Source organism: Babjeviella inositovora, assembly GCF_001661335.1.
Source record: "Babjeviella inositovora NRRL Y-12698 unplaced genomic scaffold BABINscaffold_3, whole genome shotgun sequence".
Taxonomy (NCBI): domain Eukaryota; kingdom Fungi; phylum Ascomycota; class Pichiomycetes; order Serinales; genus Babjeviella; species Babjeviella inositovora.
The window spans coordinates 515,572-541,839 of NW_017566840.1; the positions used below are offsets into that span (position 1 = coordinate 515,572).

Sequence of the window (26,268 nt, forward strand, 5' to 3'; positions counted from 1 at the left end):
GTACGACAATAGTGACGTGATTAAAAGGGGGTAATTATAAATCAGGAACGGTGAAAGTTAATGTACTCATCAAACCAGGATTTGAATCCTGATGATCTTGGGACCAGACTCTAAGTATGAGGCACAACTCGGGTGACCTTATACTATCACCATATGAGATTTTCGACAGTCATTGTTGTAATTCCCGAACCCTTATACCCTTTAAGCTCCACTAATCCCAGTGGCACCCTCGCCCTTACCACTAGATATACAACGGGGTCATTTGAGCTTACATATATTAGCTTACATATCAAAGACACTGGTTCAGCCTAGATACTATTTGGTGCAATTCCTTCTGTGAAAGCCTGAATACTAGTCCATTCAGGGTTTATCGTATTTCGTTCAGAGCTTCCCCGGGTTTTCCTCGACCCACAACGGCTCGTCGACAAAATACAACCAGCTTACGCCGTTCCAGCTGCACACAACCCCTACGGCACAGTAGATGCTCATGACCATTAAGCGCAAGAACTCGAAGCGCTGTAATGCGGTGACTCGGACGCTGAGGATGTCCATGAGACCCAAGCCTGCGACAAGCGGAACAAGTCCCAAGATGTAGCACTTGACCATGCGGTCCATGAAGAAGACGCGACGTGTAATGGATGACAGGAGCTTGGCTACCTCCTCGTACGACAATGTGTATATGACGAGCCATACAAAGGTGTACAAGCATTTAAGGAGCCACTCGCCGCTGGTGTAGATTAGCGGGAAGAGCGACACGAAGCCGCTACTAACGAGCAAGTTAAAGCTGCTGAGGAGGCGTTTATCCTGGATAACCAAGAAGGAGAAGGGGATGACCACTAACATGATGGCCTTCTCGTGCACGTGCCAGCCAAAGAGGAAGGATGCAAACGCGCAGAGCGTCATAGAGCCCATGAAGCGGTTGAAAGAGGGCTGAAACAAGACCGGGAGAAGACACATGACCTGGTAAAAGACCGTTAAATAGAAGGTAACCCGAGGCGTGATCTGCGGTAAGACGAGGAACTCTACGTCACGCACCAAGCCACGCGTGTTCTGTGCAAGTGCCTCGGGTGTGAGCGCCGCAAGCACGTCGTGGTGGAAGTAGCTGGAGATTGTACGTGCGACGCCCGGCACGTGGAGGCACATCTGGACGAGCACGCGGTCTGCGAACGAGTAGAGTGCCCAGATGTTTGGCGCCCAGTAGGCGTGGGTCAAGCCGCGACTGAAGGGGAACAAGCGGGCGAGGAGCTGCGGAATCACGCCGTAATACACAAATGGTGCGAATGCGAGTGTGAAGATTCCGAGCACGGTGGCCCCAAGCTTGCACAAGTTGCGCCAGCGCACAAGATTGACAAAGGAAGCGACGCCCGTGGGGTAGTGGATATCTAGACAGTAGGCCCTGAGGAGAAACACAAAGAACGCCGGCGCGAGATAGAGGAAGATGTGCTTGAAGCAGAGAAGTACCGCAAAGAAGGCACCGCAGAGCACGTAGCGTTCGAGCCGCGCCGCCGTAATGGCCGCGATGAGGAGTCCGAACATCATGCCGTTGTATTGGAAATGGATGTGGTCTACAATCATCAACCCGGGGGATAAAACGAGCGAGGATGCTACCACAAACAGCTGCTGCTTTGCGTTGCGGCGATTCGGCGCCGTGTTGATAAACCACTGAAGCGCGCAATAGAGCACAATCTCACTGAGAATCACCGATGTGCGCTGGAACACAATTGTGGGCCAGCCATACGTTCCCTTGGCAACGATATCCAAGCAGCCGTCGTCGGCAACGGTCTGTGTGACGAACTGAGAGACAAACCACTCAAAGTAGGCGAAGAACGGAGGGTAGTCAAGCGTCCACTGCGACGTTTCTTCGAGGTACCACTCACGAAGCGGCAAATTGTGTGTAATTGAGAGCCAGTTTCGGTGCACATCAAAATCAGTGGAATGATATGCTGAGAAGAGGAGGATTTTTATCGCAAGCGAGCCGATAAAGTGATTGTAGAGCGAGCGGTTGGTTGCGACGCGGACGGCCTTGGGCGCGCTGGACGTGGCCTTAGGCTCAGGCCTAGTTACCGTTATTTTTGTATCAGGCATTATATGGAAATAATTGGGTACGTGGGATTTGACCCTAGATTAAAGTGTGTTAATAGCCGGGACGAGAATATTGGAGCTGGTTATGTTTTGCTGACGTAAAAGGCAGTAGGGTCGATTTTTATGACGCGTGCGGCGTTTGGTTAGGACACTACTAAATGAGTGAAAGGCAAGGATGGATCGATGTGTTTAGTGAAATATACCTGTACCAGTCTTTACATAATAGCCGCAAGGATGGAAATAAACAAGTTTCTGGGTCTTTATAGTCATGTTTTGGGGCCAGTAAATCCAGTAGGAAAAACAAACACCTCCAGAGCTCCGTACCTTCTACAATCAGTTAAGCGTGCGCTCTCTTTTTTCATTGCGTGTCACAAGGTATCCGTTATGAAATTAGAATTAGTGGGTATATTATCATAAGGTGTTGTGGATGGGGTGAACCAATTCCTTAATCATAAGGATGCTAACCTTGTTATTTTTAATACTCGACAGTAAATACTGATATAGATGGCGATGTATAGGGTTTGAAAAAGGTACACGGGCGGGTTGTAGCTAGTAGGTCGCGAGACTCCATAAGGTTAGAAGCGAAGATTGTGTGAAACATAAACTATACAGAAGATCACATTGCACGAGTTGCTGAATATGCACCATAAATATAATGAAATATACTCTGTATAATTAGATAAGCATATAAAGCTCTGATAGCTCTTGTTGGGTCAACTGGATTGATCCCGTCTTCACGAAATGTGACTAGGGGCATGTAAACAACCTATCAATGATGTAAGTTGCATATTTTCAACTGAGGAGGCTGCTCAAGGTTTAGATCACTAGTCCGCTTGGTGTTAAGGAATTTTTCCCCACCGTCGTTTAGGTACTCGGGCCCCAACGCAAGCACACTAGGGGAGTGTTAAACGGGAAGTTATCGAATTAAAGAGCGGGTGTTTCGCTACAATGACAGTTACTATGTATGTAACCCATTCAAAAGCTAGGGGTCTGTATGGTATTCCACAAAAATGTAGTGCCTTTCTAACCCATGACAAAGCGAAGATTGAAGTTGTGTACCATTGGAGAATGTGTGGTAATATGTATCACCTAGTATACTTCACCCTCTTACATTCTCGAAGATTACTCGGTCTACCGGTTTCCGGTTTCTCGGAGGTAGGTTCAAATTCCAGTGGCTGTTCCTTCTTGGTTACCTGTTTTCTCTTTTGAATTCTGGAGCCTCTACCCTCTGCGTGGTTCACCGGGGTATTCTGAATGATTTTAGCCGTTATATCAATCTGCGGCTTGTTTATGACGACACGGGGGTTGGCTTTGTTCGTCATAACTCTTTTCCCGTTATTGTTCTTTCCTGGTCCTGGAGTTACAGGGAGGGGATACTTTCTGGGTCTGCCCTTCCCTCTTTTCACAGTCACTTCCTTCTGTTCTGGTTCCTTCACCTTCCGGGGCTTTTCTGCCTTCTGGGGCTTCGTCTTTTGCCGTCTTTCAAGACACGTTGGACAGTACCACTTGCCTCTAGGGGGCGTGGTCAACCCGACGCAACCGTTGTGATACCATTCGATCTCACACTTGGGGTCATCACAGGCGACCATTTCTCCGTAGAAGACATCCCGACATGTACAGTAAAGCTCAGGTTCGATCTCAAAGACAGCAGCCTTTTTGGTCTTTTTGGTTACCGGAACAGGTGCTGTGATTTCCACCTTTTTCTCTTTGGCTTTTCTCCCGGGTTTGGATTTCAGCTTTGTGGTATTAGGTTTCGCATAAATTTTGATTTGAGCGCCAGAATGTCTTGTTGTAGTTCTAGCTTTGGATTGCAATCGTAACTCCGCTTTGGAAGATATGGGCTCTGCCCTCTTCACGACATATATCCCTCTGTTTGTCTCCCCCTCAGTCCCTGGTCTTACACCGTTAGATGAAGCCTCCTTGAGGCGCAACCGTATTGCAAGCTTGCCGTTTTCCACGGGATTATCCACTAGTGTCACCACCCGGTCTAGTTTGTGAGGCAGAAGCTGTGCGCGGGTTCGCTTGGTAATCACCACATTCTCCGATTCGGCTATAACGAGAGGAGTGCGTAGTTTCACGACAAGAGGTTCGGTGGAACGGTTACGCGGGTTTTCCTTGTAGTACTGTACCAATCGTTTTCGCTCCTCCCGTTTCCATTCCTCGTTTGCTAGTCTGTTGTGCATCTCTGCCTGAAGGTTGAATTCCGATACATCGTGTTGCAAGGCTGCCTTGTGGTTGGTCAAAAGCCGCTGAAACCGCCGGGCTTCGTGCACTGCTTCCTGCTTAAGCATATGGATGGCAGTCCTGATCTGGACGATTTGGTGGATGGCTATTTGCTCAGAATTCCTTGGGTCTGCTTGTAGTGTGCAGAGACACGTATTGAGGTCTGTGGAGAGTGTTTCAACCCTCATATTGAGCAGCTGGAGCAACCAGAGCGACCGCACCAAGTCGCATGGAAAGTGATCTAGGGCTGGAGAGGGTTAGTATCAATTGGAAATCACAGGGTAGGGGACACTTACTCGAAATAAAAGACAGTCGGGCATCTGAGGCTTCCATTGTGGGTGTGTGGAGATGGCGTGGATGAGATGCAAAATCCTTTTGATAAGCCCGTGTTTATATTCGACTTCGCGTTTGAATTTCGCGGATTTGAGGCGCGCGAAAACTGCCGGTTTTGTCACCAGAGCATTGTATAATATAAGGGGTTAATCGAGGGGGAAGTAAAAATATCTTTAAATCAATTTTGCTATATATGGAGCTTGGTGATGCTTACACGCATTTGGTTGAGAGGGTTTCACCGTTTTGCTATCAAACTAATGTGTTGGGAGCTGTTCCAGGGGAGCCACATTGAGTAAAGCCACATAAGGGATTTGGGCGAGAGGTAGACGATTAATTTGGTAAGAGGGTCTGAAGAAAATTATCAGGGATGTCCTTATAAAAATTAATTTTGTCTTTTAGTGCTAAGGGGCACCAATCATCATCTGTGTAATAACGCAACACGTTGGACTGTACGATGAAGCCCTTACGTAACGTCAAAGAGTCAACTCACAAGATGGATGTTACTGGGAAAGTGTCAAATCAGAACGAATCTTTGATCCCGCAGTTCAAATTTAATTCCATACCTAAGATATTCCTTGATTCTTAGGCTTCATCAATTAGCTTATTGTAAATTCCGAAGCTGTGGCCTACAAACGAATCAGACGCCCCCCAAAGGTAAGCATTCAATCACGTCCCATTGGCTACACACAGCCCCAGGAGCTGATCCAGCCAGAGCCAACCCCAAACAAGGATATAATATAGCGCTTGGAAGCATAAACATAATAGTTTTATATTTGCTACCATTGTATCAGTTTGCCAGTTCTAACACCATCCTGCGCGTACTGCCATTCTTACCGCGCCTTACCATACCATGTCCTCTCTATAGCTACGGACACTGGTTGCGGACAGGCTGTTGGCCTCGCTACGCCTACACCGCAATCCAAGCTCAACCTCAAATTTTTCTCCCAAACTGCAACGCCCAATTCGGAACAAGCACCAACGAATTACTAAGCATTCAGTATGTTCTACTGAATCGCGTCAAACCAATGGACTGGTGTCCGGTGCGCCGCACGGCAAACCGGGTAATAACACTACTCACGGCACACAGGTCGTCCGCCCACCACCACCTGCAGCCCTCCAACCAATGACAGCCACTCGATTCTCAATTTTCACTACACACCACCAGCGGTGCTGACGTTCGTGCTCTAGGCTTACAACCTTGAAAAAAACTCAAAGTGCAAAACAACACCTCCCCCTTCATGGTATCATTTATCACACAGCAAACATGTTTAGATCCGTCAACAACGCCGCCAAGCGTGTGAATGTTGTATGTATCAATAACGCTCGTCAGAATGACAAGCCAATGGAAAGCCTCCGACGAGGACAGGGAAGAGTTGGGTACGGGATAGGGATTATCATCGAGTATCAAGGAATATAATGGAACTCATGTTGTACCTCGATTGAGTTTTCTGACGTTAGAGGCCATTAAACTGATGTTTCAGTTAAAAGCTAGCGTTGAATACCGTCTGTTATGCAACCATTTCTACACTCTCGTTGCTCTCTGGTTATCCTTCAGATGTACTCTGTTGTCATTATGTTGCTCTGCTACACCATATCCTCACCGACCCGTCGCTTGACTATAGCTTCTCCGTTGTCTCCTTCGCTCAGACCAGTACTAACCCCTTCAGAGATCGTTCACCACCGCTACCAACCCAGCTGCTACCCAATGGAGCAAGTTCTTCGTTGCCACTGCTGCTGCTACCGGTTTGTCCGCCTCCTACTTGTTGTACAAGGACACGGCCTCCGCCATGACGGATGCTGAGCACGGTATGCACCCACCCGAATACCCATGGTCCCACAACGGTATCTTTGAGACCTTTGACCACAGAGCCATCCGTAGAGGTTTCCACGTCTACCAGGAGGTCTGCGCGGCGTGCCACTCCTTGGACCGTGTTGCCTGGAGAACCTTGGTTGGTGTCTCCCACTCCGTCACTGAGGTCAAAGCCATGATCGAGGAATTGGAGTACGACGATGAACCAGACGATGAGGGTAACCCAAGAAAGCGTGCCGGTAAGTTGACCGATTACATCCCAGCTCCATATGCCAACGAGCAGGCTGCCCGTGCTGCCAACTCCGGTGCCCTTCCTCCTGATTTGTCTTTGATTGTCAAAGCCAGACACGGTGCTGCCGACTATGTCTTTGCCCTTTTGACCGGTTACCCAGACGAGCCACCAGCCGGTGTTGTCTTGCCTCCAGGCTCCAACTACAACCCGTACTTCCCAGGTGGTGCTATTGCCATGGGTAGGGTCTTGTTCGACGGTTTGGTTGAGTACGAGGATGGCACCCCAGCCACCACCTCCCAGATGGCCAAGGATGTCTCCGTTTTCTTGAACTGGGCTTCTGAGCCAGAACACGACGAGAGAAAGAGATTGGGTTTGAAGTCTATGATCCTTTTGTCCACCATGTACTTGGGTTCCGTCTGGTTGAAGAAGTTCAAGTGGGCCAACATCAAGACCAGAAAGATCACCTTCACCCCACCAAAGAAATAAGTCTGTAATAGCGTTAACCCAAAAGTTTGTTTTGATTCATCGACCCTACTACAGATTCCTTTCTTCCCTTCATCCCCATTATTTATCTTATACATATACATATTATTCGTACTTTGTTTTCCACTGATGCTCTTGTAGAGTAGACATAGACCCAACGTGACCGTATCAGTAACATTTGGTTCCTTGCCGGAGATTCCCCGCCTGCTAGTCATACCGGTGTTTATCTAAAAGCATTAAAAAAAGTTGAACCACTACAACATGCTAGTACTTGAAACCGACATCTAGCTAATTTATTCGGCCTACGCATATCTGTCAGTATTATGTTGTATTAGAGAAACAAAACTTAACGAGAAAAAAAAAGGTAAAAGACAAAAAACCAAAAAAAAAATGGAACGTTTGTCTCAATTGAATTAATTAAAATCTGGAAAAAAAAAAGGAAAAACCAAAAAAATTAATGGAGGTGAAGCGCTAGCTAATATCGTGTACTAGAAGTTGGTGGAGAAGAGGCGATGAACGGCAGATGCCAGAAGATCGGTATGCCTCATGAGGTGCGAGTGAGTGAGCGAAGCTCATGACTATTCTGGGAGGGACTGATGGAAGCTGGGTTAACCAGATGAGGAGTAAAAGTGTGTGGAAAGACAGGGAAAGTTATAAAAAATGGGTAAAAGCAAAATGGAAAAAAAATAGGCACTAATGAAAATTGGCAAAGATTTCTTTTTTTTGGATTCTTTTTTGGAAGATTTTTATGGTTTTTTTTGGTGGGACAAAAAGGGTTTTAAACTTTTTTTTGCTGTAGAAAGCAGACAAAAACATGGGAAAACAGAAGGTAAATAGGGATAGAAAAAACACACATGGAGGTGATGGTAGGAAGATTGGATGGGGAGGAAGGATGAAACTTTTGAGGGAAGGACAAAAACAATTAAAAATCGCAATAAATAAAAGGAGGGTAAAAAGGGGGAGGGACAAGTAAAAGGAGACAGCAAAGAAGACGTGAAGCTATCCGAGAAAGGCTCTTAGCAGGCAGTACCCAAGCTGAAGTTGTTGCCTTCGGTGAAACCATAGTTGTAACTAGAATAGTTACAGCCGTAGTTTTGCTGAGGAGCAGCGTAACCTTGGTAATAGTTAGAAGCAGCATGGGAGGTGGCTGGGGTGTAGTTTGAAGACCAGATGTTGACTGGCTTTTGAGCTTGACCCTGACCATTGTACCAGCCACCGTAGTTGTTACTTTGATAGTATGACTGCGGTTGATGTTGCTGGTACTGATAGTGCCTGTTGTCGTAGTTGCTGGAGGCTGGAGAATCGTAGTATTGGTAGCCAGGATCCATTACTGGAGAGGTGGTGTCGACTGGAGAGGACACAGCGACCGGGGTGCCCGCCATCATGGCGGAGTGGCCCATAGCCGGAGTGGCGTAAGCAGCAGGAGAGGCAATAAGAGAAGCCGGGACTGGTGCCACCGGGGTACAATATTTAGTACACCAGGTAGACCAGCACTGGTCTAATGTGTCGTAGCCAAACGTGTTGTTCAAACTCCAGGACACCTTCATCAACCAGTCTCTTTCTTCCTTATTGACCAAAGCGATCGGCAAACCGGTGGCTTCGGCCCAAGACTTGTTGGTGAAAGTGTTGTCGTCGTTAAACTTGTTACCCAAGACAAAGGCAATACACAAATTGACAAAGACTTCGTTTTCAGAGTACACTGGAGCAGCAAACTCTTGTTCTTCGTCTTCGTCCTGCGATGGGAACCTTTGGTTGAGGTACATCAAGGATAACATGATGGTAGACTTGGGTAATCTAGTAGCACTCAAAACAGACTTAACGAGATTCTCGAAGCTGATGCTTGGAGAGTCGTGTTTCTTCATTAAACCATACGAAATCCAAGAAATGAATCTGGACATCTGGTCCAAGTCGTAGTCCAACACGGCAGAGACCCCACCGGTAACAGCGGCGGCAGCCGCCGCAGCTTCCTGTTGGTGGAGCTGTTGTTGGAAGTCGTACTGGTAGGTTTCGTACGAGTTGGTATAGCCGCCATACTGGTACATCACAGATCTGGAATGAGCGTGGTGTGGTGGGGGGATGTGGTAGGCGCCGTAGGAGGATGACTTGGAGTATTGGTGGGAGGCCGTTCTCTGGTGGTAGTCGTAAGAGGGGTGAGCAACGTCATAGTGACCGGACACAGCGGCGGGACCGTAAAAGTCGTTGGCTGGGTAGTAGGACATGGCGGAGCTCTCTTGCGATACGTTCAAAAAGGGGAGGTAACAAGTATATATATGTTCAGCAAAGAAATATATATATCGAGAGTGGGTAGAGAGGTATATATGATAATCTAATAGATATATACCTAGTATCCGGGATGGGTTGGGAAGGGTATTATTCTTTTGGTTTCTCTTGTAGTATCAAGGTTTGAGTAGGACGATAACTTAGTAAAAAGGTCGTTCGAACAATGATACGATAAAGAGGGGAGCTTCAAGAAGATAATAGGGGTTGGAACGAAGAGTTGTTTTATGAGGAGGAAGAATGAAAGTAAAACGAACTCGTTTCGACGGCTTTTGCCGCCGTTATATACGGAGGCTGCGTTTTGCTTTGTGTGCAGTAGACGTGCCTCGGTGGAGCAAAGCGAAAAAAAAAAAAAAAAAAAACTTTAGAATGTGCTTGTACAGACTCGCCCATGCACTTGCCGTACAGCAGCTCTGGTATTCTTCCTGTTCTGGTTAGCTTGGGTTTGCGACACATACCTCTCAGTGCATGCAAAAACAATTTATATCTGGTAATGCAATTTTTATCTGGTAATAGTTGATGGGGAGAGCCCCAGCTGGCCCTTTGGAAGTAAATATTTTTACATTCACATGCATGAGTAAATCCACACAGGCTATGACTAAATACAGTTTCCTGAGGACGTTCCTATGGAAGTCTAAAACAAGCCAATGGGCACGACGAGACCATTTAGTTTCTGTGTCAACCAGAAAGATGATCTAGAACCTAATCACCCGTAATCTTGAATATTTTCTTTTTCAACAGTAGCTGAGAGGTAGCAAATAGTGCTTGTAGTTGTTTTGGCTTGCCACTCTCGGAGTATACTAGTCGCATTCTGTATGAAACACCCAGTTGTCCAGTGTACAGGATATGCGAACCTTGCTTTTTTTTGCCGTGGGATATATTCTTTTTTTCGCAACCGTAACGCCCGTGGCGAAAACGAAGCCCGCCTGGGGCCACGTTGCCTCGCCTCCAACAAGTGAGCGCATGCTACTCTGCTTGAGTCTAGTTTGTCAGCAACTGACTTTTAAGATCAGATCTTTTAACTTTATGACGTGTATACTTTGCCACTTAGAGACCTGAGTGCTACGCTTGTGCATTCTGATTGAACCGGAGCTTCGCCCCCTTTTAAAATTTATCGATTGGGGAAAAAAAAAAAACGTTAATCAGCGATCCGATATACAGGGACCAAAGTGCGGGCTGGAACGATGGATTTTTCTATAGTACGTCATTTGTTGATCGCAAATCGTACTCCCCATAGCCACCATCAAGCTATCTAAGGCTTCGCGAAATGGTTACCAAGCAGAGAGCCGGATTCTACCGGACACATGACTCTTTCTGCACCGTGACCACCAGTTTGTGTCATTTAGGCCGTGCTCATCCGTATCTGCAGAAGTTATGCGGCGCTGCAAAACCATACACAAGGATCGTTAACACCGAGATTGTTTGCTGGTCTACATGCATTTATCCTGTGTTTGGTAAATTTCTTTTTCAGTTTTATGTTGACATTTCCTAGAACGGGAATAATGTATGTTATCTCGCTCTATGGCGAAACCAGTCTGGCCATGGCGATGTTATCTAATGTTAGAAGTCTTTGTACGGGATATCAGTTTTTCAGTTGAAAACTGTTGACTTCTTGACTAGTATCGCCAGAAACCATAATAACATAGCTCAAAAACCACAATAACACAGCTCAAGCATGGATAGAAATTACAAATATTGCGGTGCCGTACAATTTTCACTGTTGTCTGGACATTCACCAACGTATGCATATAAATACTCTGTAGACTGGTACCCTGATAGGTTTAAGGGGCAAGAGATTATGGCCCCTAATTATTGGCGAATATTATGGATCCTCTCTGCGCGTGAAGATAAAACACGTATATTTGAGTGCCTTTTGAAACCCCGAGTGTTTGTTTACAGTCATTCACCACAATAATTCAGATTAAAAAAGCACTTTTGTATTAGCATTGAGTTTTTGCCGACAGTACACAGAAACACCTATGATGCTAATTACTAACTCTTATCGCCCAGAACTTGCCATTCCAGCTATAGGCACCGGATGGGAGAAAACTCAGAGCCATCTGCACCATGCAGGAAAAAGTGACAGATCGAAATTTGGCTGAAAATCTGAAAATAATTTTTTCCTCCCCGCGCGTATATGAGTCAGAGCCTTAAATTTTTGCATTGGAAAATTAGGAACACGAATGGTTCTGATTCACCAAGAGGAAAAGCCCTACAAATGGTTTTTTTTTTATATATATAAACTAGTTATATGTATTAGAGAACCGTTGAACTGTTGAGAGCCTATTATGAAACCTGAGAAAAAGTAAGAAGAAAAGAAGAGCCGTAAAAAGATTAGAATAACATGAGGTGTTGTGATAGTCTATAGTCATAACATCCGAGGATGGGGATAATGAGAAAAAAATGCGAAAGAAAACAACTGAGAAAAAACGAGTTGAGCGTAGTTTCATGTCTTTCTAATGAGGGGAAGCGCTTAGAGCACCAACTCCTTTGGTTGTTCCCAGGTGGAATCCTGGTTGGTGAAGTGACCATAGGAAGCAGTCTTGAAGTAGATTGGCTTGGCCAAGTCCAACTCCTTCACGATAACACCCGGTCTCAAGTCGAAGTTCTTTCTGATGATGACGTTCAACTCATCAGAAGAGTACTTGGAGGTACCGTAAGTGTCAACGTAGATGGACAATGGCTCAGCAACACCAATGGCATAAGAGAACTGCACAAGGGCTCTTCTGGCCAAACCGGCGTGGATAAGAGACTTCGCGACCCATCTGGCGGCATAGGCGGCGGATCTGTCAACCTTGGAAAAATCCTTACCGGAGAAAGCACCACCACCGTGAGCACCCCAACCACCGTAGGTGTCAACAATGATCTTACGACCAGTCAAGCCAGCATCACCCTGTGGACCACCGATGACAAATCTACCAGATGGCTGGATGTGGTACTTGGTCTTCTCGTCCAAAAGGTGGGCTGGAATAACCTTCTTCACAATCTTGGCAATGATCTCGGTTCTCAAGTCCTCGGTGGAGATCTCCTCAGAGTGCTGGGTGGAGATGACAACGGTGTCAACTCTCAAAGGAATGACGGCACCGTTGTCGTTCTTGTACTCGATGGTGACCTGGGTCTTGGTGTCTGGTCTCAACCAGCCCAATTCGCCGGATCTTCTGGCATCAGCCAACGCGGCGTTCAACTTGTGAGCCAACAAAATGGTCAATGGCAACTTTTCTTCCGTCTCGTCGGTAGCGTAACCGAACATGATACCCTGGTCACCGGCACCCAACTCTTCAAGAGCCTTCTCGTAGTGCAACCCCTGGGCGATATCTGGGGACTGCTGCTCAATGGCAACCAAGACGTTACAGGTCTTGTAGTCGAAGCCCTTGGCGGAGTCGTCGTAACCAATGTGCTTGATGGTGTCACGGACAACCTTCTGGAAGTCGATGTTAGCCTTGGTGGTAATTTCACCAAAGACCATAATCAAACCGGTCTTGGCAGCGGTTTCACAGCCGACCTTGGACATTGGGTCGACAGCTAAGCAGGCGTCCAAGATGGCGTCAGAGACCTGGTCACAGATCTTATCTGGGTGACCCTCACCGACAGATTCGGAAGTGAAGAAGAAAGTTTCGGCTGGAGCAGACATTGTAGTGGCAAAGAGTTGAGATAGAGAGAAAAGAAAAGGAGGAAAAAGGCAAGTTTTTTTTCAGGGGGGTGCCGGGCCTTTTATCTTGGAAATTTTCGCAGGCCAACGTTTAAAACTGTGAAAAATTATGCATACAGTTTTAGGTCTCTCACCCAACGAATGCCCCCCGAGCTATCAGATGTATCATAGCACGTGATCTGTACGACGATGTTTCTTTTTCACCATGTGATGAGCATTAAGGGAGGCTTTGGACAGGCAATTGTCACGGATACCAGTTCAATTTTACCTTTTTCCTGAGCTGACTGTATATCTAACGAATATTACTCGGTACGTTCCTCAAACATAATATCGCTGGTGCATCCGGTTTGGCGGCTTCTTCTGGGGGTCGAAAACTGTGGCTCTGGCTTCCAGAGTGTTCCTGTGTGCAGAGACCTGCAGGCATGGTGGCCGGAGTCAATTAAGCCGTCTCAAAGTGAAAAGTTTATAGACCTAAACGTGCAGAAAAACGCGGCTGCATGCCGATTCAGACATGTCCACGGTTGTCGCCATGGTAAGCGATAAACGACCGTATACAGGAGGCTGTCATAAGTGTTCTTCGGCGGAGAAGCGTGCGGTGCTGTAAAAGTTTATGAGTTATTACCTTGCATAAGACGGTCTGGTGAAAGTGTCTTAGTGACGAGCCTAAAAGTGTACGGGTCATGTTTTAGCTCGACCTGATTTGTCTAAATGCAGCCATCTCGTGGGTGAATGATCGTTAGCTGTAACCGTGATTGCGTAATATACTGTGAAATTGTAGGGCATACTGAGGCTATTGGCGCTTGGCCACGGGGTGAGAAGTTGACGCGCTCCCCTTATTTACACATGTAAACTAGGTTGGCATGCACTCCCCAGATCGATCCAACAAAACCAGACACCACGGCAAGCATGTGACAGTGTATAATGGGGTAGGTATCTCATCGGTACAATTTCGAATTACTAGCTCCACAAATCAGCTGGCTCGCACCGTGATGTGGGTTTGTTTAGGTGTTATTTTCCATTATTCTTGCCGGATACAGTCCATAGCTGGTGCTGTTTCCTTGGAAAGTTCGGCCTTCCTCTTCAAGCCCAAGGATTTCGGAGTTGTACCTTTGGATCTGCTTATGTTTGCTTAATTTTTGTTTATGCCTCAGAAATCACCAGTGGATTTCCCTTCTGTCGCCTAAGCTACGCCGTGTACTGTAATCACCGAACCCGCAATGCCGTCTATATAACTGCAAAAGTGAATAATTTTGGAAGGCTGATGCGATCGGGGCATTATATACCTTTATACCCGTTGCAATTTTAATAGGCTGAAATATGGTAATTGCCTATAAATTCGTTCAAAGTCATGGACCGGTGCTATACCGCGGCCATAGTGAAGATGAGCTATTATGACTGATACCCCGTCTCTAATGTACTCCTTTATTCAGCTCATAATCTCATCAAAATTATGTCAATATCCAGATCACCTTTCTCAATTTCAGTCTAGGTTTGAAATATAACTTATACCCCTCGAACAGCCGATAAGAGAGAAAAATGGATCATGGCACGTTCCTGTAATCACGTGCCTCGTCACACCTCGCTGTGTAGGCTTCTGATTACGAGCACTGACGGAATTTTTTCTTTTCCTATTTTTTTTTTAATAGCGATGAGCTATGAAAAATTTCAGCCTGTGTGCATCTGATAGTGATAACTTACTCAGCACATAAAGCAATGGCGAAAAATCTAACGAAGGCGTCAGTTAAGGCTACTAAGATGGCTGAGGCCCCAGTCAGAAAGAGAAAGCAAGAAGAATCTGAGGATGAGTCTTCTGACGAAGAGTTCTCTGTCGCGGGTTTGATCGACGACGAAGCCAGTGAGGACGAAGAAGAGGAAGAAGAAGAGGAGGAGGAGGAAGAAGAAGAAGAAGAAGAAGAAGAAGACTCTGAGGATGAGCTCAATCGTCTTTTGGGAGAAGAACAAGATATCAGCGACGTCGACTCTGACGAATTTTCCGATGAACCTAAAGATGACACCAGATCCATCACCGACAAGTTATCTGGAGTGAAAATCAGATCCTACTCCACCTCCTCTGCAGAACAGTTCATTGAAACAGAGTTTGCGGACGGTACTCCTCGCCTCATCAAACCGGAAATCAACCCTGTGTATGACTCTGACGACTCCGACGCGGAGAACTTCAACACCATCGGGAATATTCCACTTTCTGCATACGAGGAACTCCCGCACATCGGGTACGATATCAACGGGAAGCGTATCATGAGGCCAGCCAAGGGTTCTGCCTTGGAACAGTTATTGGAGTCCATCGACTTGCCTGAGGGGTGGACCGGGTTGCTCGATCAGAATACCGGTGCGTCGCTCAACTTGACGGCCGAGGAGTTAGAGCTCATTCTGAAGATTCAAAACCACGAACAAACAGACATGGGCATCAACCCGTACGAGCCCACCATCGAATGGTTCACCTCCCGTACCGAGGTGATGCCTTTGACGGCCATCCCGGAACCAAAGAGAAGATTTGTGCCGTCGAAGCACGAAGCCAAGCGCATCATGAAGATCGTCAAGGCTATAAGAGAGGGCAGAATCGTGCTCAAAAAGTCGCAAGACGAAGAGGAAAGCACTGAAAAGTTTGACTACGACTTGTGGGCCGATAATAACCAGGACAACAACGATCACATCATGACGCTCAGAGCTCCAAAGTTACCTCCTCCAACCAACGAAGAGTCCTACAACCCGCCAGAAGAGTACTTGTTAACGCCAGAGGAGAAGGCTGCCTGGGAGGCAATGGACCCAGCCGACCGTGAGAGAAACTTCCTTCCGCAAAAGTTCGGAGCCTTGAGAAAGGTGCCGGGCTACCAGGACTCGTTGAGAGAAAAATTTGAGAGATGTCTCGATCTTTACCTCGCCCCGAGAGTTCGCCACAACAAGTTGAACATCGACCCGGAGTCTTTGATTCCGGAGTTGCCTTCGCCAAAGGACTTGAGACCGTTCCCTATCAAGTGTTCTACGGTCTATTCCGGCCACCAAGGCCGAGTCAGAACTCTTTCCATCGACCCTACCGGCTTGTGGTTGGCCACCGGTGCCGATGATGGGTCCGTCAGGGTCTGGGAGATTTTGACTGGAAGACAGGTCTACAAATTGCAGCTTATCGATATTGCGGAAAACGACGAGGACCACATCGACGCCGTTGCCTGGAACCCAGACAGCTCTACTGGTATTTTGGCCATCGCTGCTGGCGAGTCCATCTACCTCGTCATCCCACCGATCTTTGGGTTTGACATTGAAAACGCCGGGAGATTGAAAATCGAGTCCGGTTGGGGTTACGAGACATTTGGTAACAAGTCCCGCGGTGATATTGACGTCGCTAAGGACGATTTGGGTGATGACGAGGACACGCGCGCGACCAACGCCGCTGAGGAGAAGAAGAAGGATGTCGCGAAGTGGTACAAGCCGACCGCTGAGCAGTCTGCTAACGGGATTTCCGTCATTGTGACCTGTCGTAAGACCGTCAAGAAGCTCTCATGGCACAGAAAGGGTGACTACTTCGTTACCGTCGCCCCTGACAGTGGTAACACCGCGGTCCTTATCCACCAGTTGTCCAAGCATTTATCGCAATCGCCGTTTAGAAAGAGCAAGGGCATCATCATGGACGCCAAGTTCCATCCGTTCAAGCCACAGTTGTTTGTCTGTTCGCAGAGATACGTCAGAATCTACGACTTAGCCCAACAAGTCATGATAAAGAAGCTCATGCCAGGCGCCAGATGGTTGTCCACCATCGACATCCACCCAAGAGGTGACAACTTGGTTGCCGCATCGTTCGACAAGAGAGTGTTGTGGCACGATTTGGACTTGTCCAACACCCCGTACAAGACCTTGAGATACCACGAAAAGGCCGTTAGAGGCATCAAGTTCCACAAAGGTGGTCTTCCGCTTTTCTCGTCTGCGTCCGACGACGGTTCCGTCCACGTCTTCCACGGCACAGTGTATGACGATTTGATGAGCAACCCATTGTTGGTTCCGCTCAAGAAGTTGACTGGTCACAAAGTGGTGTCCAACTTGGGGGTCCTCGACCTCGACTGGCATCCAAAGGAGGCCTGGCTCTTCACCGCCGGTGCAGACGGGTCCGCCCGTCTCTGGACCACATAGGCGTTTTTACTGTACATTAGATTAAATTAAAAGTTGTTTAATTGGCGTAGATGTTATGGGGCATCTTTAGATCATGACTCGAAAAGAGCTTCCGGGTCTGAGTTCAAAACAAATGCCTAGGGATAAACGACTCCCGATTTGTCAAACTGACAATATCTTCTTGCAATAATTGTGTTAATCCATAAAGCAGATCCGATAGGATATCAAGTGATGAAGTCGCAGGGATCGAAGTATCCCAGAATTAGATGCTTGGGTCTATCCAGGTTGTAACTAAACGGAACAAATATTGGGTTTTATAATATTTGAGATTTTAAATGGAATATAAATACGCAATGCGGCTCACAAACATTGAAGCTGTCTGTTTTTCATTGAACGTTACTGCAGTCAAAATACCTAGCATTAGTGATTCTTAAATCAATCCAAAAAATTTCAAAATTCGAGTCTTCAAAAGTAAGCGTTAATGGAAGTGATTGACCGGTACCGGTGAAACATTGTTAATGACAGCACTTTCTGATAGATGATGGTCGAGCCCTTCTATCCTGTGAGATTACTTTTTGCACCCCCGTTAGAATTCATATTCTTACATGTGAATCATGATGAAATCAGGATCCAACTGAACTACCTCTATCGCCAATAATATACCTCCAAAGATACTTTTTGATCAGACCTAATTACAGACATACTATCGCTGTCTCTAAAGCCTGCTACATTTGACCGAAACGAAGTAAAGAAAACATTAAAATTTCTCAATATCTGAAACGAATATACACAGCCAACCAATTGGCTTAACCATGCATCTCTGCATAGGCATAGATAATGAAAAAAATCGTGGACGGCCTTAAAGGGGATACTAGAGCAGGTTCATGGGGATACTCTATAAAGGGTCATATGGCGTAGGAAACATTAAAAACGTTGCTGGGCAGAAAAAAGTGAGATTAGTAATTAAAGCAGGTTCAAAGGGGATACTCTATGTGGTGGTTTGCGTGTGAAAGAGAGGAGTTGAAAGGAAGTATGAGGAACAGTTTCGTGGGGATATTCTGTCATAGAGGTTTTGGAGAGGTTTCATTACTTTCGTAAGGCATTAAGGTTTTTGAGGGTCTAAACCTTCTCACTGGCATTTGGGGCCACGGGGTCATTGGAAGCTTCCATATTCACGCCGTCAATATCCTTATCTTGGGAGGAATCAGTGTAAATCTTGTCGTCCTCATTGGTGTTATTGTTTCCCTTTTCGGAGGACGAGACATTATTGACGTAGCTCAACACTAACAAGATACCGGATACAATCACACCCGCACTTGCCAAACCCACACCGGTCCACATGGCGCCTCTGTAGCCTGACTCGAGGCGCTCGTAATGGGTATCACCCTTGGCCACGTATCTCTCGACAGTGGCAGCAATCCCCAAGCTCAAGCCCATGGAATAGTTGGTGATGGTGGTTAAGAGCGACCCGGCCATGCCCTGGTGGTGGCGGGGTAAGTGGTTGGACAAAACGATGGAGCTACTCGGGAAAGACATGTCCATGCCAAAACTCAACGGAATCATTTGGATCATCAGCATGAGGTAGTACGTCTGGTGTACGGGAGTCAAGGCTAGCATGAGGATCCCAACAAGAAACGCCCAGCTGCTGCCAAAGATTAAAAGCGATGGGTTAGTTCTACTGATAAGGTAGGACACGGTTAAGGCGGCCACAACCCCGAAAATCATCAAAGGCACGTACGTAACCCCGGTGAGGGTTTCACCGTATCCACGGAGGTTCAACAGAAAGGCCCAGTAGTAGAAGGTCCAGACACCGAAAGAGCCCCAACCAAGGCCGACACCAAGGAGCGTGAGGCCTGTGTGGAGGTTCATTACTTCCTTTGGGAGAAGAGGAAACTGGATCACCTTGATCTCTAAGTAAAAAAAGACAGCAAGCAAGACCACACCAATAGCAAAGATAACCAGGACGTATGCTTCGTGTTCCCAGCCCACCAATGGAGCCTGGTTCCACGCTATGCAGATGAGCAAGAGACCCGCAATGCCAGTGGCTGCTCCGTACCAGTCCATTTTCGCAGATGATTCGTGGGTTTCGGCAATCACATTTGGCAAGTAAAAGTACGCCCCCACAGACAAAACAGCGGCGGTGATGCCCAAAATGTAGAAACACCATGACCAATGCCAGTATTCACCAATAGCACCGCTGATAATACAGCTCAAGCTGGCACCCACTGGCGCAGAGGCACCCAAGATCCCGAACCATAGGTTCTTTCTAGACCCCGGTGGATAGCTGATTCCGAGCAATCCAATGCCGTTAGGCAAGATTACCGAGAAGCCCAAGCCAAGGAAGGCTCTGCAGACGATGAAGAAGATAGTGGAGTTGGCATAGACTGAAACCCCGGTGATGATACTCCAGACGGTGATCCAGACGTATCCAAGGATGAAGCATTTCTTCAAACCGTAGATATCACCCAACTTACCGGATGCAATGATGAATGTGGAGACAACAAGAGCAAAGGCGGCGGTAAACCAGGTGGCATCAGATGCATCGGCGCTACCAAAGGACCGGGAGACGATGTTCATTAACGCTAGGGCCTGGTTGGAAACACCCACGGAAATAAACTGCGCCATGCAAAGGATGGTGCACGCGATAATCTCATGGGAGGTGGATTTAAATACCGCAGGGCGAGGAGAAAGTTTCATCGTCGCGGAGGTCAGCGGAATGAGTTTCCAGGTGAGAAGTGTGAGGGAAATGGGTTTGAAGAAATAGTTGGTGTTTCTGCATAGACGGATGTCGATTCTGCAGGGTGCGTTACAGTTTTAGTCAGCAACCGCCGCACGGAGCTATCCGAAAAAACGATGAACGGCCAACTATTATAGATGAGAATTTATATTTGGATATAAAGGGGTTATGCTTTAATTATGGCGGAATCGATTATGTCTAAAGTGCTGAAGCCGTGGTGTTTCAGGCATCGGACCGATATACAGATAGATCCCGAGGGCATATCTAACGTCTACAATCTCACCCTTGTTACCTAAATGTTAACATTTTGTTTTTGAGTACGCCCAAGGTGCCTCTAGGTTGAGCTGTGGGAATGGCAGTTTAACCGCTTGACCTGCCCTGTTTTCCTTGCCGGCTCTTTGCAGGGTTCTCCGTTTAACTTTTTTCGGAAACGCCCAAGCAAGTTAGGTCAATGGTGGAGCCTGGATCGGCCCTGATGACCCGGTGGGAACATTATAACTAATGGCTTTTGGAGCTTGTCCTGGGTTACTGGTGAGAGGCCTAAAGCTGTAGCTTGTAAATTCTGAAAAGGTAATGAGCCATTGAATTTGTGGAAGAGTTACTCCCAGGTGTGTGTTTCTTCCGCGAGCCCCCGAATATACGAGCTTCCGAATCAACCAATGTCGGGTTTATCTTAAAATTTATCGACTTTCTTTAACAAGAGAAAGGTTGCAAAAACGGAGATTATGGCGGACCCGTTGTATACGTTGTCTGAAGCATGGAACTTTTGCTTGATTCGAAGCTTACATATTGCCCCATTACTTCTGCTCTCTCACGGTTGTCGTAAGCGACCCCCTTTTTTATACCCACCTATTAAATTTCCAACATTGTCTCTGATATACGGTTTAACCCTAGACGCCAGTTGCCAAGAATATCCGCATCAAGCCATACCGGTTCTCTTAAATTTCACTCAGCTGCCTATGCATCATCTAAGCACAACCCCTGTATAATTAGAGCATATGCACGAAAACAGAACGACGCTTTAAAATTCCTGTACTGGTTTGATAGATCGATATGTGCGGGAGTCAATCTCCAGTCTAGGTTCAGCTGTTTTTACAACCCGTTATTTCCCGTCACGAGACACGTGTCGGAATAAAACCTCGAACCACCACGTAGCTGACGTGACTCCATCAACGGATTGTTGTCTAGATATTCATTCCTCCATGTTTCTGCAACCCATCAGTCTGCGGGGGGTACGCGCCGGTGTCGCTTCCGGAATGCAAGGCTGCAAGGAATTCCGGAGCTAGAAATTGCTTTCTAAGCCAGAACTTTACCGTGCGGAGTCACACATGTGACCGGTGAAAAATTCTACCGTGAACCCCTGCGTACAGGACTGCAGGTGATTACTAAGAATGTATCCCTAATTTCAGCAGCAAGGCGTACGCCGCCGCTATATTTAATACCCAGTGGTTTCATCTTTTTTCCAACGAGATTCACACACTGTATAGCTTCTGTCACCTATTTTCTTGTCTGTATCATTCCTGTTTGAATATTGGCTGCCTATTATTGTTATCACTTGAACCAAAATGTCGTACCAATCACACTACCTCACAGACTTGAATCTCGAGTACGTGCCCGAGGCTCAGTACACCTCGCCGGTGCTCGGTGACAATATCGACTTATCGCTATACACAGACTCCACGTTGTTTGACTTTGTGGATGTGGATACTGAGGGGTTGCAGCAGAAGACCATGGCCAAAAATGAATTCGACGCCGTCATCCCGACCGAGTTCTTAAACTTTGAGGAGCCTTTGGCGCAGACCTTGAGCTCTTTGCAGGGATTTTTGCCAACCGAACCGTACTTCGTCCCAAAAACCGTGCCGGTGGAGAGCGAGTCCGACAAGAAGAGAAGAAACACAGCTGCGTCCGCACGCTTCCGCATCAAGAAGAAGATGAGAGAACAGGAGATGGACAAACAGGCGAAGGAGTTGTCAGAAAAAGTTGCCTTCTTGCAGACCAAGGTCAAAACGCTAGAAATGGAGAATCAGTGCTTGAAGAGCTTGGTCTTACAAAAGACGCAGAAGGACAACGATGCTTTGGTGGAAGACATCAAGAAGAGATCCTTGGGGTTGTGATGCGCCAAGGGCGCTGGGTATCGGTTTAGGTTTGTGAATTATAATATATTTTGTTACAGTTAACAGTAGTAAAAGCAGATATCCGGATGGTTGTTAGAGGTCCCACTGACCGGGTCCCGGACAAGCTTGATAGAATGGAAGATGGCGAGTTGGCTTAGTGGGGTTTGTCCAAGCAACCCTACACGGTTTAGACGTAAACCGGAGATCATTAGGGTGCGGGTATATCGCAATAAGGTATGGGTTGTTATGTTAGTGACCAGAGAAGTTTTATGTTGGGGGTGAGAAATTGGCGGTGAGATATAGATGGTTTCCAAGCCACTTGAATATTTTGAAAGAAATGCTCTTTGGTAATACACATACAAATGTTTATTTTATCTAATATACAAATGTGTTACATGTGTGTGAGTATATTTCTTGATATATATTTCAGTGTATAAATTTCGAGTAGTGCATATAAATTAAGTACTTATTTAAATACCATATATTATATACATAAATTAAAAGTTGGTACATTACGATATTTGAACTTTATATTAGAGCTCGGGCGCATGGGTATAAATGCCACCCCAATCAAACAAGCTTGTAATTACTTTTTGAGGTTTTCCCTTAGTGTGAGCTATCTGCCTTAAATTTGGAGGTGTGAACTAATTTTCATCATTAAGTAAACTACCTGCCTTATCCTTTAAACACCGTAAAGTTTGTTATATTAGACGTCTCCATTCGCATGCATATAGACCTACAAGTTGGACCAGCAAGGGCAGATATGTCGACCACTACAAGCGAGGCGCTTTAGGGGCGTATATGGTTAACCCGTTATACAAGGAAGCAAGAGAATGATTGATTTAGTCAAAGTTTAGACGACCTACTTTTTTGCAACGATATTTGAATGTTTCAAAGACATTCCATGAGTGGCTAGTCAGGAATAAAGAAAGGTTGGTATTCTAATCATAATACCGGCAAACTAAGCACAATTGGATACTTTTACCTTAGATATATGAACAGAGAGTAAGGATTGTGTCTTATATATTGTTGAGTATCGGTATTAGCCTGTGATTTGTGACTAGCGGAGACGGAGTTTATAGCACAATACGCTTGATTTCGTTGGAAAACCCCCTAAAGCACTGATATTAAAATTGTACTGAGGATACACAGCCATGCTTGATTTGAAGGATATAGCATTTATGCTGAACCTGAAGTTCAACGAGGAGTAGAGCTCGGAGGTTGCAGCACTCTTCTTCAAACCATGATGGGCCAGATTTCCGTACTTGACACGGATAGCTAGCATAAATGCTTGTTTCATAGCTCCAATCAAAATCATATTGAGATCAAACATCAAATATCGTACCAAAATGTATAGTGTAACACCAAGATTCTTGGTTACAATTATTCCTTAGCCTCTAGCATTTGGTTTGCTGCATGTTCCCAGGGTCGGGCGTTCTTCCGGTCGACGGAATATCCGGTCATTATGAGAGAAGCGTCAGGACCGTCGAAGGATCTGTCTAGATAATCCAAGTGCAATACAAGCACGCCGAACTAATAAACATATCATTTCACGGGGACAACTCACATAAACCAAGGCGATTGAATCCATATTTAACAGCGCTCTAGGTAAATAATCAGAACTACATGCGTACCTCCGCCCGGCCAGCTTCGAAGGATCACCAACGCTCTTATTCCGGTTCTTCAAGTTTCACGCCACTGTTCACTCGATGAAATTACCGGTTATACTTCCCGGTGTAATAATTTCTCGGCCCTTCGCCTAACATCGTCCTGCACACCTCTCAAGAACTTCCGGATTAGGTACCGTTTCCCCAGAGTTGCAAAAAATTGCCAATTCTCTACTTACGCACCGTGGGAGTGACTTACAGATGCATTCCCAGCAGTTTTTCCTAGGACTGAGAGATATCTTTTATGCTACAAAGTGGATGGATTCTAACTACCAGTATGCCACTCGTACACCGTAGGAGCGACTTATACGTGCATTCTTGGCAGCCCTTTCTTGGACTGAGACATCTTATAGAGTGGACGGTTTCCGAATTCGGTACCTTTCCCGGTGTACATCCACAATAAGCAGATAGTGCAAATAAGCCAAATACACTCGATTATTAGTAGCAATGCATACCGATCAAATATATGAAACCAGTGATACACACGGTAAAACAATCTCTTGTATCTGACACTTGTAATTCTCCGGGAAGAAGGGATTTTCCGGCTGCGTCTTGAGCACCTTCGTCTTCGGGGGTCCGGGTGTCGCGAGTGTAGTTGCTTTTGGCGCCACTCCTGCAACCTTCCGCATACGGCACTGCTCCCGCGAGATATGCTTCTGAGATTTTCCGAACCTTCCTCCTTCGGTACATTCGCGGGCGCTGCGGAGAAAGAATGACGCGGGCAGGCGGGGAATTTTAGGGGTTACCCTTCGACACGTGCAGTGCCCCGGAAGAAAGGGAAAGCATGCGTTTACGCACGGCGAAACCTCTCTTTCCGGGTACTCATACAAAACTCCTCGATCGAACTCAATTTGCAAATTCTGCTTCAAAAAAACACACACATACTCTCTCACCACTATTAACTTAACTAACGCCAAAGCTATAACAAACCATGTTTGTGCTGTCCGCCGCTACAGATAAGATCTCGGTTCCCGGGATCTTCCGCTCGAAGGCGCGCGAGGAGATCCGCTTGAGGTTGGCTCCGCAGCAGTTGCCTTTGAAACACGGCTCCCTGCCCTTAAAAAACTCAGTTACGTATCAGAGCGACTCGCTGTCGATTAATTCGAGCGAGACGATTACTACCCGGGTCAGCGAGTCTGAGGTAAAACGGACGTCGTCGCGGACATCGTCGTCGTCGCGGACGTCCTCATCGTCGTTATTGCGCAAGTTTACGTTTGGAAGGAAACAGACGATCAGTGAAGACGATGTGGAGATGAACGACGCGGATAACTGCGTCGTTGCAGTCGCGGAAGTTGCACCGCATGAGTTGCGCCCCTACCCGTCGAATATCACAGCCGACTCGGAGAACTCTGGATATTCCGGGTACACGAGCTCGGGGTACGAGTCGCTCTTTTCGCGCGCGAGCGCGCACACAGGGACATCGACGGTTATGGACACGTCCGGACGCCCTTACATCATGCTCGAACACGTCATTCCGTTGCACTTCCACGACATGTACGCGCCCGAGATTCTCGCCAATCCACAGATCGCGATGCTCCCCAACGGGCGCCCAGCCTTCACGTCACGCGACCTCGTCGACTGGGAGCTCAACGATATTCGTTCGCTCCTCATTCTCGACCGGATCCCACCCGAGTGGCTCGCGACGCTCTGGCCGCACAGCCTCCCGCTTGTGGTTGCACAGAGTGCGGCGAAGACCGAGCCCCAGCTCTTCCAAATTGCGTATCTTCCCACTAATGCCAGCGACGAGACGTATGTGCAGACGCTCGTGGAGTGCGAGATCTACAAGGAGTCGAAGTTCAATGTGCAGTTCCGCGCACAGACCGCGCGCTACACAGTGGGCGCTGCACGCGGCAAGAAGGGTGCGGACGCACCCTTTTCCAAACCCGAATGGCGCAATATCATCGAGAACTTTATGTTGAACCTTGCAATTGAGAGCCAGTGCCGTGCGGACTACAAGCGTGTTTGCGGCGAAATCGTGCGCGCGCGCAAGCAAGACGGGAGTTACAAGAAGGTCAGCCACAAGACCAAGAATGGGCTCCTTCACGCGGCGATCTTCAATGATGTTTCGTCCAAAACACCGATCAAGCAGAAGAGCCATCGCTTGACGTCCGACGAAAAGGCCGCTGTCTGGAGCAACATCCAGGCGAACGTGTACCAGCGTCTTGGACTTGACTGGGCCCCCGATCAGGCCTGAAGGATTCTGACGATTTGTTCGAAGCTGGGCTACTTTGAACTAATTACAGGTCAATTTGAAAGGGCGCCTGAAGCTTACGAATTAACAGATGATCCATTACTTTTGGATGCTCTCTGCTTTTGGACGCTCCTTATGGCTTGACACTATGCCAGATAATTCGTCTATTTCTTCATTTCATCGTCACTCATGACTATTTATTTTTGTCTTTCTGTTTTCGGTTCGGTTTTTTTTTTGGTGTTGGGTCTGCCCTTTATGGCAGAAGAATATATACATATATCTTAAACTGGTAGGAAGAGTAGGGCCCCAATGCGTGAAATCAGAAATAACCAGGAGTGTAAAGTAGCTGTA

At 46.8% G+C, this 26,268-nt stretch overlaps 9 protein-coding genes across 9 annotated transcripts; 4 read left to right on the top strand and 5 right to left on the bottom strand.

The window, feature by feature from the left end:
- Window positions 1–59: 59 nt before the first annotated feature.
- Window positions 60–4,658, bottom strand: ALG8 (dolichyl-P-Glc:Glc1Man(9)GlcNAc(2)-PP-dolichol alpha-1,3-glucosyltransferase). The gene is made up of 5 exons (XM_019126956.1): window positions 4,602–4,658; window positions 3,984–4,552; window positions 3,181–3,818; window positions 2,955–2,975; window positions 60–2,032 (listed from the first exon to the last, which is right to left on the bottom strand). The coding sequence occupies exons 1-5, from the start codon at window positions 4,636–4,638 to the stop codon at window positions 382–384; spliced, it is 2,916 nt and encodes a 971-aa protein (XP_018986441.1). The 5' UTR covers window positions 4,639–4,658; the 3' UTR covers window positions 60–381.
- A 1,214-nt stretch (window positions 4,659–5,872) lies between these two features.
- CYT1 (ubiquinol--cytochrome-c reductase catalytic subunit) lies at window positions 5,873–7,166 on the top strand (the record flags this gene model as incomplete). The annotated part of the gene is made up of 2 exons (XM_019130975.1): window positions 5,873–5,944; window positions 6,306–7,166. Exons 1-2 carry the CDS (start codon window positions 5,903–5,905, stop codon window positions 7,164–7,166), a joined length of 903 nt encoding a protein of 300 aa, XP_018986442.1. The 5' UTR covers window positions 5,873–5,902.
- Window positions 7,167–7,899: 733 nt separating this feature from the next.
- On the bottom strand, window positions 7,900–9,730 carry BABINDRAFT_160519 (cyclin family protein). The gene has a single exon (XM_019128279.1). It carries the CDS (start codon window positions 9,380–9,382, stop codon window positions 8,180–8,182), a length of 1,203 nt encoding a protein of 400 aa, XP_018986443.1. The 5' UTR covers window positions 9,383–9,730; the 3' UTR covers window positions 7,900–8,179.
- Window positions 9,731–10,140: 410 nt separating this feature from the next.
- BABINDRAFT_160520 (uncharacterized protein) lies at window positions 10,141–10,478 on the bottom strand (the record flags this gene model as incomplete). The annotated part of the gene is made up of 2 exons (XM_019128280.1): window positions 10,343–10,478; window positions 10,141–10,322 (listed from the first exon to the last, which is right to left on the bottom strand). Exons 1-2 carry the CDS (start codon window positions 10,403–10,405, stop codon window positions 10,143–10,145), a joined length of 243 nt encoding a protein of 80 aa, XP_018986444.1. The 5' UTR covers window positions 10,406–10,478.
- A 1,221-nt stretch (window positions 10,479–11,699) lies between these two features.
- Window positions 11,700–13,139, bottom strand: SAM2 (methionine adenosyltransferase). Its single transcript, XM_019128281.1, has one exon. The coding sequence runs from the start codon at window positions 13,069–13,071 to the stop codon at window positions 11,914–11,916; it is 1,158 nt and encodes a 385-aa protein (XP_018986445.1). The 5' UTR covers window positions 13,072–13,139; the 3' UTR covers window positions 11,700–11,913.
- Window positions 13,140–14,844: 1,705 nt separating this feature from the next.
- On the top strand, window positions 14,845–17,229 carry ERB1 (Erb1p; the record flags this gene model as incomplete). Its single annotated transcript, XM_019132540.1, has 1 exon — window positions 14,845–17,229. The coding sequence occupies one exon, from the start codon at window positions 14,845–14,847 to the stop codon at window positions 17,227–17,229; it is 2,385 nt and encodes a 794-aa protein (XP_018986446.1).
- A 692-nt stretch (window positions 17,230–17,921) lies between these two features.
- BABINDRAFT_160522 (MFS transporter) lies at window positions 17,922–19,954 on the bottom strand. The gene has a single exon (XM_019128282.1). The coding sequence runs from the start codon at window positions 19,903–19,905 to the stop codon at window positions 18,328–18,330; it is 1,578 nt and encodes a 525-aa protein (XP_018986447.1). The 5' UTR covers window positions 19,906–19,954; the 3' UTR covers window positions 17,922–18,327.
- Window positions 19,955–21,485: 1,531 nt separating this feature from the next.
- BABINDRAFT_160523 (bZIP transcription factor) lies at window positions 21,486–22,407 on the top strand. The gene has a single exon (XM_019128283.1). The coding sequence runs from the start codon at window positions 21,511–21,513 to the stop codon at window positions 22,057–22,059; it is 549 nt and encodes a 182-aa protein (XP_018986448.1). The 5' UTR covers window positions 21,486–21,510; the 3' UTR covers window positions 22,060–22,407.
- Window positions 22,408–24,632: 2,225 nt separating this feature from the next.
- On the top strand, window positions 24,633–26,191 carry BABINDRAFT_160525 (uncharacterized protein). The gene has a single exon (XM_019128284.1). It carries the CDS (start codon window positions 24,658–24,660, stop codon window positions 25,918–25,920), a length of 1,263 nt encoding a protein of 420 aa, XP_018986449.1. The 5' UTR covers window positions 24,633–24,657; the 3' UTR covers window positions 25,921–26,191.
- Window positions 26,192–26,268: the final 77 nt, after the last annotated feature.

Excerpts from the sequence above, each read along its gene's own strand:
- ALG8 (XM_019126956.1), bottom strand. The coding sequence starts at position 4,638 with ATGGAAGCCTCAGATGCCCGACTGTCTTTTATTTCGA. Across the intron at positions 2,976-3,180 it reads CGAGAATGTAAGAGGGTGAA|TGTGCTTGCGTTGGGGCCCG; the intron begins GTATACTAGGTG and ends ACACTCCCCTAG. Across the intron at positions 2,033-2,954 it reads GTGCTTGCGTTGGGGCCCGA|CGCGCCCAAGGCCGTCCGCG; the intron begins GTACCTAAACGA and ends GGCCACGTCCAG.
- BABINDRAFT_160519 (XM_019128279.1), bottom strand. The coding sequence starts at position 9,382 with ATGTCCTACTACCCAGCCAACGACTTTTACGGTCCCGCCGCTGTGTCC.
- SAM2 (XM_019128281.1), bottom strand. The coding sequence starts at position 13,071 with ATGTCTGCTCCAGCCGAAACTTTCTTCTTCACTTCCGAATCTGTCGGT.
- BABINDRAFT_160522 (XM_019128282.1), bottom strand. The coding sequence starts at position 19,905 with ATGAAACTTTCTCCTCGCCCTGCGGTATTTAAATCCACCTCCCATGAG.
- BABINDRAFT_160523 (XM_019128283.1), top strand. The coding sequence starts at position 21,511 with ATGTCGTACCAATCACACTACCTCACAGACTTGAATCTCGAGTACGTG.
- BABINDRAFT_160525 (XM_019128284.1), top strand. The coding sequence starts at position 24,658 with ATGTTTGTGCTGTCCGCCGCTACAGATAAGATCTCGGTTCCCGGGATC.